This window comes from Eimeria mitis, genomic scaffold, assembly GCF_000499745.2.
Source record: "Eimeria mitis Houghton genomic scaffold, Emh_scaff2392, whole genome shotgun sequence".
Classification (NCBI taxonomy): Eukaryota; Apicomplexa; class Conoidasida; order Eucoccidiorida; family Eimeriidae; genus Eimeria; species Eimeria mitis.
Genome location: NW_013570728.1, coordinates 2,800 through 5,170, shown reverse-complemented (window position 1 = coordinate 5,170; position 2,371 = coordinate 2,800). Strand labels below are relative to the sequence as shown.

Below are 2,371 nucleotides of genomic sequence, written 5' to 3'. Positions count from 1 at the left end.
AAAATAAATAAACTTCTTCTTTCTCGTGTTTCTAATCTAGGAGCTCATTTGCCTCCTCCTCTTCCTACACGTTCTGCTGGGCCCCTACCTTGTCACTCTTCTTCTCTTTCTTCTCCTTCTTCTTCTTCTTCTTCTTCTCCCTTTTCTCCTTCTTTTTATTCTTCTCTCTCTTCTCCTTCTTCTTCTCTTTCTCCTTCTTTTTCTTCTCTTTCTTCTTCTTCTCTTTCTTCTTCTCCTTTTTCTTCTTCTTCTCTTTCTTCTCTTTCTTCTTCTTCTTCTTCTTCTTCTCCTTCTTCTTCTTTTTCTTCTTCTTCGTTTTCACATTTCGCGCAGTTTCCTTCTAACGGTGGGGTTGGTTGTTTATTTATTTTTTTGTTTTTTTTTTGTTTTTTTTTGTTTTTGTTTTGCTTTTTATTTTGTTTTGTTTTGTTTTGTTTGTCTTCGTTTTGTTTTCTTTTCCCTAGTTTTGCTTTTTGTTTTTTTTTGTCTGCGTTTTTGTTTTTTTTTGTTTTTTCTCTGTTTTGTTTTTTCTCTGTTTTGTTTTGTTTTATTTTATGTTTGTGTTTTTGTTTCTATTTGTTGTATTTTGTTTTGTTTTTTTATTTTATTTTATTTTATTTTTTTTTGTCATTCATTCCGTCCTTTTCTTTTTTCTTTTCTCCTTCTTTCTTTTCTATTTTCTTTTTTTTTCTTTTTCTTGTCTTCTTTCTTTTTTATTTTCTTTCTTTCTTTCTTTTTTATTTTTATTTTTTATTTTTCTTCTCTTTTTCTTTCTCTTCTTTTTTTATTTCTCCTTTTTCAGCTCGAGTTGTCTATTTTATATTTCTTGTGCCTCGTTGATTATTTATTTGTTTATTTATTCATTTATTTTATTTGTTGTATTTATTTATTTTTTTTATTTTCTTCTATTTAATTTATCTTGCGTATTTTTTTATTTATTTATTTATTTATTTATTTATTTATTTGTTTATTTATTCATTTATTTATTTTTTTTTTGTTTAGGCCCGATAGACTTGTCTGCTCTTCAGCGCACTTCACCGCCAGCAGCAACAGCAGCAGCAGCAGCAGCAGCAGCAACAGCAGCAGCAGCAGCAACAGCAGCAGAAGCAGCAGCAGCAGCTGAGACAGAAGAGCCCCCAGAAGAAGAGACAGTCACTGTAAGCAGCAACAATTTTTCTGTTTTTTTTTTTTTCTTTTTTTTTCTTTTTTTCTCTTTTTATTCTGTTTTTTCTTCATTTTATTCTTCTTTTACATCTTCTGTTTCTCTTTTTTCTTTTCCTTTTTCTATTTCTTTTTCTTTTTTTTTTCTTTTTCTTTTTTTCTTTTTCTTTTTTTTCTTTTTCTTTTTTTCTTTTTATTTCTGTTTCTTATCCTCCTTCTCCTGCTTCTTCCTCCTCTCCTTCTTTCCTTTTTTTCTGTTTCTGTTTCTTTTTCTGTTTATTTATATTATTTATATTTCTTCTTTGCTTATGCTTGTCTTATGCATGCATATCCTCTCTCCTTGCATGCATAATATACGTTTGTTTCTATTTACTTTTGTTGTTTTTTATTTATTTTTTTTTGTTTTTTTGTTTTTTTATTTATTTTTGTTTTTTCAGGTTATCAGCCCCTTTAAGCCTTCTGTTTCTCCGCTCATAAAAAAATATAAAATAAAACAAAAAAAAGAAAAAGGAATACCCAACGGCTTCTATGGGCCCTCTCGTTCATTCTAACAACTCCTGCTGCTGCTGCTGCTGCTGCTGCTGCTGCTGCTGCTGTTGCTGCTGCTGCTGCTGCTGCTGTTGCAGGGCCTGGCCGCTGCGTTTTTTTTCGTTTTTGTTTGTGGTTATGATTGTGAAGATAATTAAATTAATTTTTATATTTATTTTATTTGTATTTATTTATTTTATTTCTATTTACTCTATTTAATTTGTATTTATTTATTTATATTTTTATTTTGGTTTTTTTATAAAGATACGTCCTATAATACAATAAAAATAAATATAATAACGATTAGTTTATTTGTATTTTCTTTATTTGTGTTTATTTATTTACAAATAAAATAAAACTAAATTAAATATAATTAAAGACAAATAAAATAAATATATTTAATATAAAAACAACAAAACAACCGTTCTACTGCAGCAAAAGAAGAGACAGAAGCAGCAGCCTCTCGATGCAACTGCAGCAGCAGCAGCAGCAGCAACTGCAGCAGCAGCTGCAGCAGCAGCTGCAGCAGCAGAAGCACTTCTGGCTTGCTGGCAGCTGACGCTACTTCGAGTGTTTGTTTGTTTTGTGTTTTGTGTTATTTTATTTTTTGTTTTTTTTCTTTTTATTGTTTTTTTTTAATTTTATTTATTCTATTTCTTTGTATATGGCCTTCTTGCGCTCG

The 2,371-nt window shown here is 29.4% G+C and overlaps 1 protein-coding gene across 1 annotated transcript in view; it reads right to left on the bottom strand.

The window, feature by feature from the left end:
- Window positions 1-2,371, bottom strand: part of EMH_0053110 (WD domain, G-beta repeat-containing protein, putative) — a gene marked incomplete at both ends in the record, with an annotated part of 7,439 nt that overhangs the window by 2,549 nt on the left and 2,519 nt on the right. The window contains one exon of the mRNA XM_013496951.1: window positions 89-310. Coding sequence (XP_013352405.1) covers window positions 89-310 — 222 coding nt within the window. The remainder of the gene's footprint in view (window positions 1-88; window positions 311-2,371) is intronic.